Source organism: Microtus ochrogaster, chromosome 6 (assembly GCF_000317375.1).
Source record: "Microtus ochrogaster isolate Prairie Vole_2 chromosome 6, MicOch1.0, whole genome shotgun sequence".
Classification (NCBI taxonomy): Eukaryota; Metazoa; Chordata; class Mammalia; order Rodentia; family Cricetidae; genus Microtus; species Microtus ochrogaster.
The window spans coordinates 73182715-73201919 of NC_022013.1; the positions used below are offsets into that span (position 1 = coordinate 73182715).

The 19205-nt window shown below is 40.1% G+C and overlaps 1 protein-coding gene across 1 annotated transcript in view; it reads right to left on the reverse strand.

Annotated features, from left to right (window-relative positions):
- The window catches only part of Spata17 (spermatogenesis associated 17), a 173717-nt gene that overhangs the window by 43620 nt on the left and 110892 nt on the right, over positions 1-19205 (reverse strand). The window contains 2 exon segments of the mRNA XM_005348848.3: positions 1530-1665; positions 17210-17358. Of these exon segments, the coding sequence (XP_005348905.1) occupies positions 1530-1665; positions 17210-17358 (285 nt within the window).

The following is a 19205-nucleotide window of genomic DNA, read 5'->3' on the forward strand; positions in this document are numbered from 1 at the left end:
CTATATCAACCTGCACTCCTACAAACAGCACATGGGTTCCCCTTTCTCACAAGGTAGCCAACATTTTCCTTTGGTCTTTTTAATAATGGTTATTCTGCCAAGTATGAAGAATGCACTGTGGTTTCAATTTACCTTTCAGGGATAATTTTAGTGGTGTTGAACACATGTCCGTGTACTCACAAGATACCTTCATATTTTCTTTTGAATCATCTTTCTGGGCCTTCACCTTCATGTGCTCATATGCATGCACACAAGCCCACGCACGCATACACACACACCTACACACACGCACACACCTACACACACACCTACACACACACACACACCTACACACACGCAACACACCTACACACACACCTACACACACACACACACACACACACACACACCTGCTTACACATTTTAGGTGTTGACCCTTATTACAATCTCTGGTTTCAAATATCTTCCTCATCCCCCTGGAAGTCTCTCACTCATTGATAGGCAACTTTTTATGTATAAGTTTTTCAGTTTGATACAATTTCAGTTATGTACTTATATTTTTGTGGCTTATACTTCTGAGTTCATATCCAAAAAGCATTGCTGAGCCCAATATCGAAAGCTTTTCTCTGTTTCCTCTCATAGTTTCAGGGCTTATGTTAAAACCTTGAATAGGTTTTGAGTTGATTTTTTAATATGGTGAGAAGTAAGGATCTAATTTCATCTTCCTGCATAAGAATATCCAATTGTTCCAATACCATCTGTTGAGAGGACTATCCCTCTGCCATTGTATTTGCCACCATTGTTGAGGATCAATTAAGCATATACACGTGGGCATATTTCTGCACTTTCTCTCCTACCTCATCATCAATATGTATCTTTTAATGCCCGCACCATGCATGATGCTTCAGTTACTATGGCAATGCGATGTATTTTGATATAAACTAGTGTGACACTTCCAACTTTGCTAATTTTGTTCACTTGATTTTCCAGGCTAATTATTTTATGGTACCAAGAACAAAAATACACTTTATCAATGGTATCTAAAACCTACATGTTCTGTACACATTACAATGTGTATACTACAGACACATATGTATCAAGTGTACATAGTCCATATTGTATATGCCAATCGCATATCTCTTTTCTGTACATATAGATATATATGCACAAAGATTGAGAGAGAAAGAAATATCTGGCTTCCATGTTCAATAATCTATTCCACTCTGGGATTTCACATTCAAACCCCAAACCTGGAAATCTGTCAGAGTCAGTGATCCATGTTATTGATTATAGGATATATAATCATATAACACACATTAAGAACCAATAATGCAAAGAATTAATTCAAATCTCACTGAACACAGGTCGGCTGCACCATCTTTACAAACACAGCTTCCAATAAGTTTATGATCATGACGGTCGTAACTGTAATGAGAACACTTGCATTTACTGTTATCATTGTCTATCTCCAGTCTTTTCAAAGCGGTACCATTTCCAAGTGCTGTCGTCGGTGTCTATCTTTAGCCGTTTCTACCACAGCGTGCACCTACCTTGCCACTGATCCACTTTTTAGGGTCTTGACTGCGGAAGTACTTCTGTCCGTAAGAGCTGGGATTGTACTTGCTTGATGAGTGTATCATTGGGATGTACTTCTCCTTTTTATGGAAGGAAGAAAACGGCAGAAACCTGAAAGGACAGGTAGGCAATATTCATCATTAGCTTTCCAGAGTCCCGGTTCAGAAAAAACAGGGTTTGGAGTTGGAACACTTGCACCGCGCTTCAGCCCTGACCACTGTCAATATTCCGGCTTCTGGGACTCCTCCTTTCCTACCTGCCTAATGATGGAGACACTCAAACTCTTCTGCTGGGATTTTGATGAGTTTTAAATATATCACAATGTTAAATATCCAATGAGCAATTTAAAGGTGCAAGATTTTTCAAAATTCATATTGTAAACAAAAATATCATTTTAAAGTTGTATAAATCTTGAAAAAGCAAAACAACAGCCCAGCAGCATGAGCGAGCAGTTCTTACTGAAATCAATTTCCTTCAAATCCCATAGCAAACCCCAAGTGAAGGGAGCACATCTGTTGGGTGTGAAAGACAGAGCTCTTGAATCAGCCCCACCTACTCGCGCCTCAGCTCTCTCTTGCTCTACTTGCTTCCCAAGTCACATGGCCCCCATGAGTCTTGACTTCTACATGGGGCTGATATAAGTGATAAGCAAACTGAATGAAGGGCCTGGCCTGGAGGCTGAAGAAAACATGGCGACAGTAAACATGCTGGAGCCTGGCCTGGAGGCTGAAGGGGACACGGCACCAGTAAACACACTGGAGCCAGCTGTTAAGAGAAGCGCCTTGCTGCATCCAGTGGCATTTTATTATTTTCAGCTTTGTGATCAGTTTAGGCATTAGTGGTTCGACATGAAAGACTAACCCCCACACTCCCACAGCACTGCCATTGGTGTAACCTGGGAACTTGCTCTGCTGCTTCTGCCGAATCCTCAACAGAACTCATCAAATACGAGTAAAGGAAGAGAACTGTCCTCGCCATCCATGAGAAAGAGGACAGAAGGCAAGGACAAAAGCTGGAGATTGCGAGGGGTTCTTAGAGGATAGGAAGAGGACTGGAAATTACAACTGACAGAGAAAATTTGAGAAAAATGAATGTTAACATAAGTGATGGAGGAGGGTCATCTTTCTATCTGTTGTTTCATTGGTTAAATAAAGAAACTGCCTTGGCCCTTTAATAGGACATAAAATTAGGTAGGCGGAGTAAACAGAACAGAATGCTAAGAGAAAGAAGCTGAGTCAAGGAGTTGCCATGATTTTCCTACTGGACATAGACGCAGGTTAAGATCTTCCCTGGTAAGACACCTCGTGGTGTTACAGGGATATTAGAAATGGGTTAGATCAATATGTAAGAGCTAGCCAATAAGAGGCTGGAACTAATGGGCCAGGCAATGTTTAAAAGAATACAGTTTCCATGTAATTATTTCGGGTATAAAGCTAGCGTGCGGGCGGCTGGGTGGCAGGACACAGCCCCGCTGCTCCTAATTCAACACATAAGTATCAGAAGAGGCCAATGTCCAAGAGAACTAAGGCTCTGGGGAAGGCTGAGTACTGAAGCTGTGGTCACTGCAGAAAGAGAGATTGAGGAAAAAAGCTGGAGAGGGTGGATCAAGAGTCACCTAGGGAGTAAGGGAGTGCCTGGCCTTTGTCTTCACACCATACATTCCATGTATTCATAAGAGATCACTTAGACACTTTGATGTGGTGAGTCCAGCTCTGCAGAACTGACCATGCGTGTGCACCAGTCCACTAGATGGAATGGAAACGTTTCAGCCCACAGCCAACTCATCTGGTCTCCCTCTGCTCATCTGTAGATGAACTGTCAGCTGAACCTGAGCAAAATTATTAAATGTCTCAACACGTGGCAAAATTCCAGAGATGTGTGCTCCAGGGTCAACCTTGGGGAATATTTTAACACAAAGGTGGTGTAATGAAGACTCTCCATCAAAAGTTCAATCGTGCCGGGTGGTGGTGACTCACGCCTTTAATCCTAGCACTCGGGAGGCAGAGACAGGTGGATCTCTGTGAGTTTGAGGCCAGCCTGGTCTACAAGAGCTAGTTCCAGTACAGGCTCCAAAACCACAGAGAAACCCTGTCTCAAAAAAAAGTTCAATCCCACACTCAGTTCCTTGCTAGTTGTTTCCTAGTTGAGAAAAAACAATGAAAAACAAAAACCACAGGAAACAGGTGTCATACTATAGTAACCAGGAGAAAACTCATAGTTTGTAATAAATATAACCCAAGTAGATATTGTGCCGCTGAAATAAGAAATAGGTGTTTTTTTTCAAATAAAAGTTATATTTAGAAAAGAAGCAAAATTTGGAAAATAAAAACATACAGCAAGCTAAAGTAACCTGCTTAGAGAAATACTTTGAAACTCGGAGTCTGAACCAGAAAAGCTGAAGCTCAGCCAAGCTGACGACGCCATGACTGGTTCCCAAGATTCCCACATGACACATTTCATTGAAATGAGATGTTTTAAAGTCTAAGTCTAAGTTAAAATTGTATTTTTATTGTGTTCATATATTTGCTTAAATGATAAATTTAGGAGAAGACTTATTTCATTTTCATCTTATTTTTAATTTTTACAAATGAACTCTTTTATATTTGCCAATAAGATTTAACATTTAAAAAACCCAGTAGTGAGGTTTGAAGTACAAAACTAATTATGGAAGCATGAAGGATTTTCATTTTTGCAGGGAAAACAACTTTCATGAAGACAAATTTTGGTCTTCAGAATGCTAGCACATGGGATGAACATCAGAGACATGCAGAATCCATGTGGCCCCAGTGTCCCTGAGTATCCGAAGACGGTGTTAGAGCAGCTGCTGCATGTTAGTTCCTGTCTCTTCTCGAATGGCATTTCAATACATTTTTTCCTTTGTGTCTGTGCAAAATTTGCTTTCTTGAAGGCATAGGCAAGGTCCCCAAAATAAACCGAGTTTCATTTAGCCACAGTGATTCATCAGTCACATGTACATGTGTTCTTAAGTACGTGTACATATGTGTATAAGCTGCATAAATTAAAAAATATCTAGGTAATGCATAATCTTTAGATAACCTTATCTCACAATTAATAAAATGATTTAACCATCAAATAAAGTATAAATGATTATGAAAACTTAAAATTCACAAAGTAGCTGACAGTCAAATTTTGATTATTTTTGTAAACTCATTTCAAAATTTCTTCCTTTACACATAAAATATAACCTTAGTTGTGCTTTGTGCTTTCAGTGGGCACTGTGCAATTGCCTTGACTCCGCATTATAGAAGGTGCCAGGCTGCCCTATTGTTCCTATAATCTTAACAAAGACACAGATCTAGAAAAATAAGATTTTATTACAGCTCAAACATATTTTACATATGTGCCTGGGATTTGTAGGGCATGGGGCACATGTGGAAATCAGGGGACAACTTCAGAGTCTGTTTTTTTCTGTCACCACATGGGTCCAAATAATTGGGCTCGGCTTGTGAGGCTTGGTGGCAAGTGCCTACCTGCTATGCTATCTCATTGGCCCAGATCTGGAAAAAAGTCTTAAAAGCAATGGAGTTACAGTGACGTATGCTAATGGCTCGTCACTTAACTAGGCAATTCTAGATGATCTGCTAAAAAGTCTTAGGAAGCATAATGTGAAATGGTTCAGAGAAAATGATCTATTGCAATGGACATTGAATGCTAATACATTTAATATAATTTTCCAAATAATACCAACAAATTACCCTTCTTTCCCCCTTACAACTCTGCCTAATTTCCCTTCTTTTCATATAATCTTATTACTGTCATTCATAATTCTAGGCTCACCAACCCATGTATTTTTAGTGACAGTTAACTCAAATCTTCAAATCAGGAAGCCCAATATCCTATTGATTCAAGTCTCAAGCCTTCAATCTTGCTTAGACTTTGTCCACTGCACCCCATCTGTCCAGTGTGCTCTGCACCCTGCCTACCTCTCTAGTTTGTTCTCCATTCAGTCTTCCTCTCCCATTCTCTCTGTGCCTCTGCGCATGCTCCCCTTAAAAAGTCGGTCCATCTCTCATCCTCATGCTCAATCAGAACCCAGTTTAACTCTCCTGTCCTAGACAGCTGAGTTCACTTACTCCAACTGCTCTTGTTCTCCATTGCCTAGATGTTTAGTCATTCAACGGACATCAAGGGAAATATTTCTATACAATTATCATTTTGAGAAACACGGATATGGGGTGGAAAATACCACATACTTGGATGGGATTTTCCTTTAAGGAGGGGGCAGGGAACTCGGGATCACACAAGCAAAATGTAATGTTTGTTTGTGGGGGAACAGAAGCACAGGAGGCAACAACAGAGGCAGTGACCGAGGAAGGCTGTGTTTGTTCATGCATGTGTGTACGCTAGTGCTCTTTACTCAAGGGAACTGGGGACTGGTGGCAGGTTAGGATCTTGCCTGCCAGAGTTAGTGCAAGATGAGCCCACAGAGTGAAGAAGTTGGTGATGGTATTTAATGTGTGTGTGTGTGTTTGAGAGTGTATGTGTGTGTTGCTCTGCAAATAGCTTAAATTAACAATTGCTAATGCTTAGGATCACTAGACATATTTTCCAAATGCATATTCCTAGGAACTGAAATACCCGTGATTTAAAGTCAGACTGTACTGTGAGTTCCAAGGCAATAAATGCTTCCATCTCCTTGACTAGAACGACTGACCTAGCACTAAATCAAATTCTAGAAACCTGTACTTCATCTTCTCTGCAGAGTTAGTCCTAGGAGAGGGAGGACATCTTTCCATCACTGGTTTTAGCCATCAGCTCTACACTGTAATTTCTATACCTCTACCTACAGACACATGTTACCACAAGACCGTGTTATCCAATGTGCACTAGTGACACTCAACAGGTCCACAGGAGGCAGCTCAGACAACAAGAAGAGCTGCTGCATAACAAAAACCATCTTCTCAATCAACTGCCTGTCTCATTAATCTGCCCAAGATTTCTATTTATTTTTACATTAAGACCATCACCATTTAATCAGTCATCTAGGTCTGAAGCCATAAAGCTAGGGTCTTTGCTCTCCTCAGTCAGGAATCCTTGCTTATGGCCCAATGTCATAAGGAGTGTATCTGCCTAACATGACACATACTCCCTGGATCTGTAATTGATTCATGTGTTGATGGTGCATGTCCATTGATTTAATGTCTGTGTGGCAAGCAAATTATTTGAGTGGGCCAGTGGATAATTCAAGTTAAACAAAATAAATCCTCTACCACAGTATGACTGGAAAACCATTAGCTATGTTTCACAGGGTACTTTAGAGAGCAAAGTGAACCCCTGAGCTGTGTGTTTCTGGCATAGGAATGGCAGTATCGTGCTATCTCCTGAGAGATGCTAGTTAACTTCTGTTGATAGTTTTCTGTCCTGCCTGGTTCCTGCAGTCATTAAGTCCAAAGAAATTACACAGAGATCAATTATAAACTGATTGGCCTAGTATCTCAGGCTTCTTATTAACTCTTATAACTTATATTAGCCCATAATTCTTGTTTGTGTTAGTCACGTGGCTTGGTACCTTTTTTGGCAAGGCAGTCACATCTTGCTTCCTCTGTGGCTGGGTCACAACTGGAGACTGAGCTTCCCTCTTCCCAGAATTCTCCTGTTCTCATTGCCCTGCCTCTACTTCCTGCCTGACTGCCTTGCCTATACTTCCTGCCTGACTGCCCTGCCTGTACTTCCTGCCTGGCTATTGGCCAATCAGCATTTTATTAAAAATAATACAAGTCACAGGATAAAGACCATTGTTCCACAGTACTTCCCCCCCTTTTTAAAACAAGAATTCTGAATCTAATATCCTTTGTTTAGCTTTTTTTAAACCATTATCCATAACAACTTGTAAGCAACATTCTAAACAAAGGAAAATATCCATAGTCCATTTGGGGGGGGGGGATGTGGGCATAGTTCTTTAGGCTACATTTTGCTGATTGGGGGCACTGATAATCTTATGGGGACTTCAAGAAAATTTAGAATTATGATCAAGTCCTGATTAGAGTATCCTATGAGTCTTAGTTATCTCAGCCAGTAGTCTTGACTCTGTTTTAGATGTAGAACTCACACTTCTGGGCCATCCACTCCTATCAGAGATTTCTCAGGGGGTCTTTCTTTATCAAACATGAGTTTTCTTAACCCGGAATGAACTTCCTTAGATTTTGAGAGTTTTAGGAAAGAAAGGAATTCTAGTGTTCTGTGGTCATTTACTGAAGATAATTTTGTTTCTTTCAACTCTAGACCTTCTCAAAGTCTTATTATCTATGCTCCCCAGTGTTGTGGAGTACTAAATTTTTTTGAGTTACCACTGGAAATTAGCTGGAAGAAGCCTAGGCATTCTTATAGACAGGATAATCAGGCTCAGTCAGAGGTCCCTGCGGCACCCACTGGGCAATGTGGCTGCATAGAAACTGCTCTCCTACCTCGCCTTGCTTGGAGTGATCTGTATTTAAGGGTTAACTATTTTCCTTTCTTAACTTTAAAAGCTCTGCTGATTAATAAATGTTCCACACAGTACTAGTAATTAAGTGGAAGAGTTACAAATAAAAGTTGAATTGTTAAGGCAACATCAAAAATATATGATAATCCTCACTATCATAATATATAGCAAAAGCTTGGAAATGTGGAATTATAAAATATGTTTTTTAGTCACACAAGTAAAGAAGTTATGCAATATACTGTTTATTCCTTCTTCAGTGCTCTTTAATGATAAATATAGACAGATCTCTTATCCATATGCAGCATATTTTAATGCCCTTTTAAAGGCCGTCATTACAATCAAGTTTTTAGCCTCTCCTATAACGTTTTGCCTTCATAGTGCCTATGAAAAGACACTGGTCTTTAGAAACACTAGGAGAGATCTGGAAGTGAGTATTTAAGCATTTTCTAAAGGGGCTATCAAAGCCAGGGTGGAAATTTGCAGGATACAAAAGTTTCATTCCCACCCAGTCCCACAGCTGTTCAGCCCCAAAGAAACACACAGAGGCGTATATTACTTAGTTCTTACAACTTAAAACAATCCATAATTTATCCACGTGGCTTGGTACCTTTTCTCAGTGAGGCATTCTCATCTTGCTTCCTCTGTGTCTGGCTGGTGCCATACTCTGCCTTTTCTTCTCCCAGAATTCTCCTAGTCTGGTCTCCCTGCCTATACTTCCTGTCTGGCTTCTGGTCAATTAGCATTTTATTAAACTAATACAAGTGACAAATTTTTACAGTGTACAAGAGTGTTATCCCACAGCAGAAAACAGATAAAATTCATGTTTTGCATGTTTGCTCTGTTAGTTTCACAAGTGCTTTTGGGGAGTTCAAGAGTCAGAGTTGCTAGTTGACTTTGTTCCTAAATATTTATAGGATAGCTCTTATTTTACCTACTCTGAATAATTATTGGGAGATTAACAACTTGAGTTTTCAAAAAGACCCATTATTTCTCTGATCCAGGGTTATCTAGAACATATATAGAACTAGAGACAGCGGTTTCATTGGTTGTACTAAGCTTCTCGTGATTTTCGTCGTGGGCCTTCCCTTTCACAGCTGAGCCATCTCTGCAGCCCAGGACTCAGAGTCTAAAACAATGATGTGCATGTATTTAAGACATGGCTTGTCTACACCATGACTGAATAGTGATGCTTGCTTTTGATGAAAGGCCTATTTCAATCTTCCGTGCTTTTACCCTGAAGCTATGAAAGAAACTTGAGTTCTTGTCACCAAAGGATCCCCAAGTTCAGTTCAGGTTTATAATTATCTCAGCACCTAATCTGGGCCTCCCCTTGACTTAAAAACCTTTAGGAAGATATTTTATATATTGTTGATACTATTACAAATTACTGTATATTTGGTGACTTAAACACACAAATTTACTAATAATTTTCAGAAGGTCAAAAGTCTTAGATGAATGTCACTGAGCTCTAATGGAGGCCCTGGAAGGCTGTCTTCTTTGTGGAGGCTCGAGACTGAATCATGGTCTGGATCTAAAGTGTCTCTAAAGGTTTATGTGCTTGAAAGTTTGGTCTTGGTTTAACTCTACCCAAGGAGGTGAAAGACGTATAAATGAACATGTTCATGCAGAAGACAAAACTGAAGACAGCAGAAGATGGAACAATCTCTTGTGCCCATGGATTGGTAGGATTAGTATTGTGAAATTGGCCATTTTACCAAAAGCAATTTACAGATTCAATGTAATCCTCATCAAAATTCGAACACAATTCCTTACAGAAACTGAAAAATAATCTTAAACCTCTTATGGAAACAAACAAAAGAAACAGGGATATTTAAAACCAATAATAAAAAGAGCTGCTGTAAGTATCACCACCCCAGATTTCAAGTTGTTTTATAGAGCTATAGTAATGAAAACGGGATGGTATTGGCATAAAAACGGACATGTTGATCAATAGAATCAAATTGAAGATAAGGATATAATCCCACATGCCTACAGAAACCAGATTTTTGACAAAGAGTCCAAAATCCACACTAGGAAAAAGACAGTATGTTCAGCAAAAGGTCACAGTGGATGGCTACATGTAGAATTAAAATAGATTCATACCCATCTCCCTGCACAAAACTCAACTCCAAAGGAATCAGGACTTCGACATATGAAAGCAGGGAACAGGCTTGAACTCAGGGGCACAGGAAAGGACTTTCTGAATGAACACTGGCAGCACAAGCTGCCAACAATGAATAAACAAAACCTTTTGAAGCTGCGAAGCTTCTGTCCAGAAAGGGAAACCGTCACTGGGACAAAGCAGCAGCCTACAGAATGGAAAAAGATCTTTGCCAATTATAACTCTGATGCAGGGTTAGTCTCTAGAATATATAAAGAACTAAGAAAGTTTCAATAGCCACAAAACAAACTGCCCAATTAAAAGTGGACTTACCACAAGGCAGGGAACCCTGACTGCTCTTTGGACTGGAGAGGGAGGGGGAGGAGGAATGGGGAGAGGGGGGGAATGGGAGGAGGGGAGGAGGTGAAAATTTGTAATAATAATAATAATAATAATAATAATAATGAAAGTGGAGTATAGAACTAAACAGAGCTCCTAAAAAATAAAACACAAATGACTGAGAATCACTTAAAGAAATATCCAACACCCTTAGTCATCAGGGAATGCAAATAAAAAAAAATACTTTGAGATACAAAATCACACCAGTCAGAATGGCCAAGATCAATAAAATAGTAGCACATGCTGGAAAGGATATGGAGAGAGGGGGACATCTATTTACTGCTAGTGGGAAGGCAAACATGTATAGCTACTATGGAAATCAGTGTGGCCGTTCTTCAGGAAGATAGGAATAGATCTTCTTCAAGATCCAGGTATACCACCACTGAGCATGTGCCCTAAGGACTCTATACCCTACTACAGAGACACTTGATCACCCATGATCATTCCTGCTCTCTATTCATAATAGTTAGCAACTGGAAATAGCACGGACCCCCATCGACTGAAGAATGGATAATGAAAATGAAATACATTTATACAATAAAATGTTTATATCTGTTAAGAAAAATGAAATTATGATATTTTCAGGTAAATGGATAGAGACAGAAAAAATGCTGAGTGAGGTAATTGAGACCTCCCCAATAAACGTTGTATGTTTTTTCTTATTTGTGGTAAGTTTTCTAAATGTTGTGCTACAATCTAAATGAGTACAGAGGCTAGGTACCTAGTACAGACGAATGGGGAGAGGGGGATCTCCCAAGGAAGAAGGAATAAATATATTATTATGGACAGGTAAAGAAGAAATTAGAACAGGAAGATCAAATAGGGAGATGGATGGGAAAGAAAGGTAAAGGAGGGAATATTGGGAAGGACAACACACGCTAAAGGTCATTTGAAAAACCACATGGAAACCTACTACTGCATAAGCTTCCTAAAATATATACATATGAAAGGGATCTAAATTGAGTCACAAAATAATAGGGGAGAGGATGCCCCAACTAGGTATCTTATACCACCAAGTAAAACTTTCAGTGCCAGGAATGGGTTATATCTTGTTGGCCATGTGGGCCCCATGGAAACCAGAAACATCATAGGCTATTGCCAGGGTTATTGGTTGCTCTGCACAACCTGATAGTAAGGTCCTATTGCAATAGACAGTATTTACTAGTATCATCAAACACAGAGAAGTTGAGATGGTGCACAACTAAAACCTTTACCCTTATTGATTAGCAATTATGGTGCTGGAAGGTACTCTGCATAGTATAGGAGGAGAAATGTAATTATCAATATTACTCAGCTCCAAATCCTGTGACCTACAACAGCAACATGTCTGCAAGATATATTGGTGTGATAGTGGCACAAATATTCTAGGAATAACCAGCCACCTTTTAACTGTATGTAAGGCCCACTCCATGAGATGGAACCTGTAACACTGCTAAAGTAGCCAGGAACCTAAGATTAAATAGGTCATGGGCCTATGGGAGAATCTACTATTATTATCTTGTTAAATGAATACATCAATAAAATAACTCCTAATGACATTCTCTAATACCCAGAGATCAGGGCTTCCTTCAACCATATCACAGAAGCTTCTTAGAATTCCTAGACAATCCTAAATGGAATGTCTTTATCAAAACCCTGCCTTCAAGGCTCAGCAAGGTATAGAGAAGAGGTAGAAGTATCGTAAGAGCCAGAGGTGGTGTATGACTCCAAAGAAACAGCGTCTCCAGACACAACAGGGCTGACACCTACACGAGCTCACAGAGACTGTGGCAGCACTCATGCAATTCGCACAGGTTCAAGCCAGATGAGGCCCCAGCCCTGAGAGGTGGAGTGGACACAGGGTCCCACCCCAAGCAAGAAGGTCTCTGTAACTGATACCTGTTGACAAGGAGAGACTTAGTTTTCTCCAATTACTCTCACTAAGAGTATCATCATTACACTCCAGGGTGGACCCCACGCCTGGGAGCACCTGGACAACACAAAAGGAACTCAAGGGTATTTCTGCAATCTTTCTGTATCATTTTGGCTTTGGCATTTTTTTTTTATCTAGTGGGTTTTTTGCTTGTTTCAATTTTCATTTTTGTGCTTTTGTGGGATTTTTGTGGTTTTTTATTATTTTGCTTCTGATTCTTGTTTTCTGTTTGTTGAAAGGGAGAAGGAAAATAACAAAGTTGGGTAGGTAGGGATGTGTGGAGCTCTGGGAGGATTTGGGGGAGGAGGGATATGATCAAATACATTGTATGAAAATGTTTTCATAAAAAACATAGAATGCTCCTGGAAAAAAATAAAATATCTGGGTTTCATTAGTAAAGCTGGGTGGATAAGGTAGAAGGCATTTTATGGCTATTAAAATAGGAAATTGCAAATTCTTCCATCAAGACTTGAAGTAGAAAGGAAGGGCTGAATTTGAAAGCTTCTTGTAAGATGGAATGCATAAGATTCAGACTGATCGATATGATGATGGAGGCGAGGGAGACCCACAGCCCACCTTGAGCAGGCAGGTGGGGGGCACAATTCACATCCAAGGACAAGGAGGCCAGTGTGTCAGGCACAAGTCTTAGACATCAGGTGAGGAGCACATGAAGATGGGGCTGGAAATAATGCTGGAACGCAGAAGCAAACCTTGGATTCACAGAAGCCGCTGGTAGAAACGACAACACACAGATGCACAGATTATATTTATATGAGACTTATGCCTGCGATCAGCCATGCCCCCACCTCCCAACAGCGCTACTGTAGTGCTCTACAGACCAGCTCCACTGAACACAGTCATCCTCCTAAAGCACCATTGGCGTGCCGCGGTGATCCAACCCCCTCACACTTTGGGCTCACAGTTCCAGGATGTAGTCCCTCATAGTGGGGACCTCACGGCAGCAGTCATGTGAGGGAGCTGGTCACACTGCATGGACAGTCAGTCTCCTTTTACATTCATTTCGTGACCCCATCCACGGGATAGGGCTACCCACATTTAAGGTGGGCCCATCCACCTCTCTGAGTGCCGTTGGATCCCAACAAACACTACCTGAGACATCTCAGCTCTGACTTGAGACTGTTCTGTTATGAACTGAAAATGTGTCCCGTCTGTACAAAGTTTTCCACTCAAACTGTTACCATGACTTAATTCCTAAAACCAAAGCCCTTTTTTACTTCCTTCCAGACTTTTTCTCTAATTGTGCTAACAATGTCACATGTATGTGTGCACAAACATCCTTTTTGCTCTCTCTACTACTCTGCCTGGTCTCCCTTCTCTATCAACCACCACTTCATTGCCAGTTCCTTCTCCAGACTCACAACTGCAGGCTCTGGAGAACAAAGACTTGTACTATTTGCGTACAGGAAATTCTCCATATGTAAGCATCAAATTCATGTATCTCTGCATTGTGGGGTGTTAATATGTTTGATTTTGAAAATTACTGTTTGAGTTGCTGACAAATTTCATTTAAAAAGTATTTCATGAATTTAGCTTGGGATTAAGACCATTCCCACTGGCTGTTGAAATGGTTTCAGCTAAACTTCTGCCATTTTGTACTATGTATTTATGCACAGATATAAGGTCAGCACTGAGGACTCGAAAATCAAACTGCCAATCAACTTGGAAAAATGCTGAAGATGCTCTGCTTCCTGCGGACTCAAATATTCAACCAAGACTCAATTCTCTACATAAAAATAAACAAGCACTTCCATCTCATTAGATCCAGCTTGCCTGACCTTTAATATGTGGTAAATCATATGTATAAAATTATTTTAAAAATAAATTCTGTTGTGATTTACTATCAGTTACCTGTATACAAGCATATTCATATACCTGGGGTCACATGAAACTTCTTGAGCTGAGAAAGTAGTGAAAGTTTGTGGAGCCCTGTAAATTAGAGTAGTATGTGAAGCAAGCCTGTGCTTGTGATGCAACTTCTCCCACTTGGAGAGCTGTTGTGCAGAAGTATGATGCCTGTAGCATATGCAAAGTAAGTGTGTGACAGATGTATGTGCAATTGTATGTGTGGGTGTGTGTACCTATGTGTGGTTGTGGATACCAGAAGAAGATACCACATTTTTTTTGCCCTTTCCCTTGAAACAGAGTGTCTCACTGAACCTGAAAGTAGACTGGCAGAGTTCAACCTTGGTGATCCTTCTTTCTGTCCCTCAAATGTAGGGTTACAGATGCACACAGTCATCTTTCTAGCATGTGTACTGGGGGATTTGAACTCTGGTCTTCTGATTATGCAGCAAATATTACTGCCCACTAAACAATTTTACCCAGTCCTGATCATTAATAATTATTTTTTAATTTAGATTCTTCTAAATTAGTGGTCCTCAATATAATCCTTGAAGATAACATTTCTATCTACCTGATAGACAGGGAAATAGAGGCATGGCATGGTGAAATTACTTTCCAAAGAGTCTTAAGAGCATACTGCTAATGTTGGGGGTGGGGCAAGGTTTGAATTTGCATCATTCGAATTCCTCCTGATAAAATGCAATGTCATCTTCATGGCGACATGAAAGCAAAGAGCACTGGACATCAGCGCAGCGCTATGTCTCTAGCCCTCGAGATCAGAAATAAAGCTGTCTTTCCTGACTGATGCACAGATGGTCACTGATCAAGCCTCAGACTGTAACAAGCATCCTGACTCTGACTTCTGGGGATTGTTAATGTAGGAAGAGGGTCCTCCACATTTAAAACATACATCTCTGTATCCGTGTAAATTCCTTTCTATGATTTCATCATGAAATTATCATCAACAGAGATGTAGAGCCCAGCTCTAACATTTCTATACAAGATATACGTGTGGGTTATCCACCATACAAAGATGCAGTTGTTTCAGAATAAGTTACAAAGCATCAGTATTTCAAGCCTCCTACAATGGAACAAACCTTGGGCTAACTACTGGAAGCAGTTGCTTAGATAAGCTACCAAAAGCGTAAGTGGTCTGAAATTGGCGAGCCTTCAGCAATTCTGACTTAGCTTGTTTCTGACAGGCTTGCTAATCTCAGAAGTCCTGTTAAGTATCCAAATGTTTGAGCATGAAGGGTCTTCATGAGACCACAGGGACACATGTTACTTACAGGTGGTCTATAGGGAGTCTCCAAGCACATTCCTTTGGGGATAACACTGATGCTTGATCTTCCAAGGCTGATCAAGAGAATTCATGATAAGCTTGAAGAGCACTGACCCCTCCAGGAGTGTCCATGGGGTAACCAACAGTATCAATTATTTTGGTAAGGAGTCTTCCCTTTCATTAACTTTGCCTTGTTGAAACAGAAAAGTAATTCTGAGCTGGGTGCAGTGGTACACCAGAAACCAGCACAGGCAAGGACAAAGATGGAGGTGCCAAGGTTAGGGCCAGCCTGGGCTACACGGTGAGGCCCCATCTCAAAATAAAAGCAAAAAGAATTTTAGGACATACCTCTTTATGCATTCATAACTAAGCTATATATTTTGCCTAAATTTGAGCCATAGAATCCTATGTAATTTCTGTGGTAAATATACGTATTTTCCCCCAAACTAATAGGTCAAGGTAATTTTTTATTTTTGATATATTTGATCAGATACTGAAAGAATCTGCTAAACATACTATAGTTATTTTATCACTTGCAGTCGCTCTAAAATAAAAACCTAGACAATTTCTTTGGATGCATTGACCATTTTATCTTTAAGTTTGTGAACATTTTTATTTTTCAATATTTGTTTAATTTCTTTATCCTAAAGAGTCATATGTATATTTCTTGACTGATAAAATGATCAAAAACCCACTATGAAGGAGAAATGTCATGCTTATTTCTTTATACAACATATTTTAATGCATTTGTAATTACTATTATGTAAGTTATTGCCATGTGACATACAGTGATGGTTAGTAGTCATTGTATATGGCACTTATATATTATAGTATGCTATTATACAGGAATTTATAGTAGTAATTTACATCATACTAAATTATTACATTATAATTAAAATCACTTATATTATTACCATTATCATTTAGCACATGAAACACTAAAATACTACTAAGATACACTGCAATAATGATTACACAAGACAGTCTGGGATAATAACAATAATAACAATAAGACCATTCTGGATTTACAATGCTCCACTATAAATTACACGTGACTCTCTATTGTGGACAAAGAACCTTAAGAGAAAGGGAACATCAAAGACAAAGATGTTATGTGTTAAGGTCTAAGTCACTAAGGCTGTTAAAATAATTTACACTGAATATGATGACAGATCAGCCTCTATGGTTTTACTTCTTCTCCTCGGTCTGAACTCACCTCTTCCCCTGCACCTGATTGAAGACACCGTGGTGCACTGCTGTCTTCAGACGCATCTAGTCCACAGGAGACATGCTCGCTCTACTGTGTTATTTTGAAACCATTAGTTAGTCATGCAAAGATTCTAGCTGCAGGTGTGCACAGTTGTCTTTTCCCTCTAAAAACACCACTGGTATTCCTTTCCTTGGAGAAGCCCACACACAAATATAATTTAGGGAGTGACATATAGATTTACATTTTCCCCGTGAGTGGTGTATATACATTCTACCATCGATATTGCCCTCACTTACAACATTGTGTGCTGTAAAATGATTGCCACTGAATAGTCAGAGAGTGACTTTGCTTTTCTACACAAATAAGGAAAGCGTTCTCTATAAAATTGTGTTAACGAAAGTACTGGAAGGTTTGAATCAGCAAACATGACTCAGCTAAGCACTCACATCTTGTCGTTCACGTTGCGCATCCGTTCATCTTGCTTAAGTGCCTCTCTGGCCAGCTCTAAGTGGTTGATGGGCTCTGCCACCCTCAGGGTGGGCTCCAAAGGCTTGTAACGCTGGTGCAGGACTTCATTGATGTCTCGGAAGGGTCCCTGACAAGACAGGAGGAGAAACATGTTTCACGATGGAAGAGTCCCAGCACAGTAACAACTACAGTGCTGAACTTCTACAAAACAGAACAAGCTTATTCAATTATTTTTAAAATGCTTTACTGAGAAATAAAACAAGTAAATAAAAGAACAAGAATATCAGCCAGGCAATGGTGGCAAACACCTATAATGCCAGCACTTGGGAGGCAGACACAGGAAATCTGTGAGTTCAAGGCCAACCCGGTTGATAGAGCAAGTTTCAGGACAGCCAGGGCTACACAGAGAAACCCTGTCTTAAAACAACAACAACAACAAACAAACAAGACTATCACTTATCTTCTGGAACTGTCCTCTCTCATGAAAGTGATTGTCTTAAAACTGTTTCAGACTGGGCAGACATATCCCTTCATGTCAAGAAGTTTCTTACATGTGGGCTAGCAAACCTAGGTTGCTTTACATTGCAACTTTACAGGCACCCTTCTTCCAACACAACTGAAGTGTGTGCTTCCTCTTTTTAAGTTAGTAAAAACAAGAAAAAATTATGAGCATTAACTTTCCAAAAGTCCTCTCATATTTCAAACAAAGCCTTTATGTGGGTGCCAAATGTTGTATTTACTGTTGGTTTCTGAAACATAAATGCCCCACTTGTTTTATCTGAATTCTGATGCCGAGTGGCTCCAGAACTAAGGGCTAAAACTGAAAGAGGAAAGAGTGTACAGACAAACCTGGGTGGCTCTTGGCACCGCTGCCTGTAGAGTAAGGTAAGGCACGAGGCACCAGAGTCCACTGGCCAGCCAGCCAGCATCATGCTGTGCACAGGCAAGCCAAAGGCAGTTTAGGCATTTGCTGTGTCGTTAACGACATACTGTTTTATATCTTTTCACCCCTGTGTTAAAGAGGAATAATACAAAATGGACAAAGATTTCTAATCTCATTCTTTATTCTTGAAACTGTCTCCTTTAGATGGGTTATTACTAAGAAGTCGCAGCTGGAGCCTCTGTGAGTGCCGAGTGCAGACTGTGGGGCTAATAAAAAGAACCGATTCACGCCTCATTTATGTTCACTTATGTTTTACATTAATAGAAACCAATAATAGGAACCAGTTACCATAAAAGTCATGGACCGTAAATAACACAAATGGCAGATCAGTATCATCTAGTACTTTCTGCAGCTGGACAGGAGGATTGCTATATTTGGAAGTGCTTAGGGGATTTGTATTGGAAGTTTGCTTTTTAAAGACACATGATCATGATTCCAATCTGTAATCAAGAAGTCAAGAGTCTTAAACTGAACGCTTTTGTGCTTTAACAAATAAAATGATGAAAGAATTGGTATTCAGTTGTGTACTAAGTGCCAGTCACTCCTGAGGGCCTGTCTTCTCTGGGTGTGTCAGAGTAAGAACTGGACTAAGGACCTCCTTTAGGATGTGAGCCTAACACTCCATGTGACCTTAAAGATACGCTGCATCTCAAAAGTGGCAGGTTCTTATTTGTTACAAAAATAGAATTTAAAAGCATTTGGGACAATAGAACTATCAAAGAAACAAAAGTGCAGAAGCTGAGACCGACAAGGTCAGCAGATGCTTTAAACCTCTGTTGGAAGATACACACACACACACACACACACACACACACACACACACACACACACACACACCTCAATCTCTAATCTCCCTTACTAGACTTGTCTGGAATTCACTAGTTCTCTTGAGTGCAGGGCTGTCAGAGGAACCTTATTTAAGTAATAACATCATGAGAACGGACCAGAGCTTTTCGCACTCTGTCAGTCTCCTTGTCCCATCTCAATCAGCATCTGCCTTTGAGCTCAATGGTGTACCTCCTCGGTTAGTA